This window comes from Eimeria mitis, genomic scaffold (assembly GCF_000499745.2).
Source record: "Eimeria mitis Houghton genomic scaffold, Emh_scaff2369, whole genome shotgun sequence".
Lineage (NCBI taxonomy): Eukaryota > Apicomplexa > Conoidasida > Eucoccidiorida > Eimeriidae > Eimeria > Eimeria mitis.
The window spans coordinates 1,742-1,964 of NW_013570704.1; the positions used below are offsets into that span (position 1 = coordinate 1,742).

General features: G+C 57.8%; 1 protein-coding gene across 1 annotated transcript in view; it reads right to left on the minus strand.

Annotated features, from left to right (window-relative positions):
* EMH_0052690 (uncharacterized protein) overlaps positions 1-223 on the minus strand; it is a gene marked incomplete at both ends in the record, with an annotated part of 1,869 nt that overhangs the window by 1,378 nt on the left and 268 nt on the right. Inside the window, one exon of the mRNA XM_013496902.1 lies at positions 81-214. Within this exon, the coding sequence (XP_013352356.1) occupies positions 81-214 (134 nt within the window). The remainder of the gene's footprint in view (positions 1-80; positions 215-223) is intronic.

The following is a 223-nucleotide window of genomic DNA, read 5'->3' on the forward strand; positions in this document are numbered from 1 at the left end:
ATTGGGAGCAGCAGGTGGTTGCTCGGATTGCTTTTGCTGTTTGCTTTCCTCCACCGGCCATAGATGTGTCTGCTACATACAGCTGTTGTTGCTGCTGCTGCTGCTGTGCTGCTGCTGCTGCTGCTGCTGTGCTGCTGCTGCTGCTGCTGCTGTTGCTGCTGCTGCTGCTGCTGCTGTTGCTGCTGCAGTGCTGCCTGCTTTTGTTGAGTCCGCGCTGCGGTGT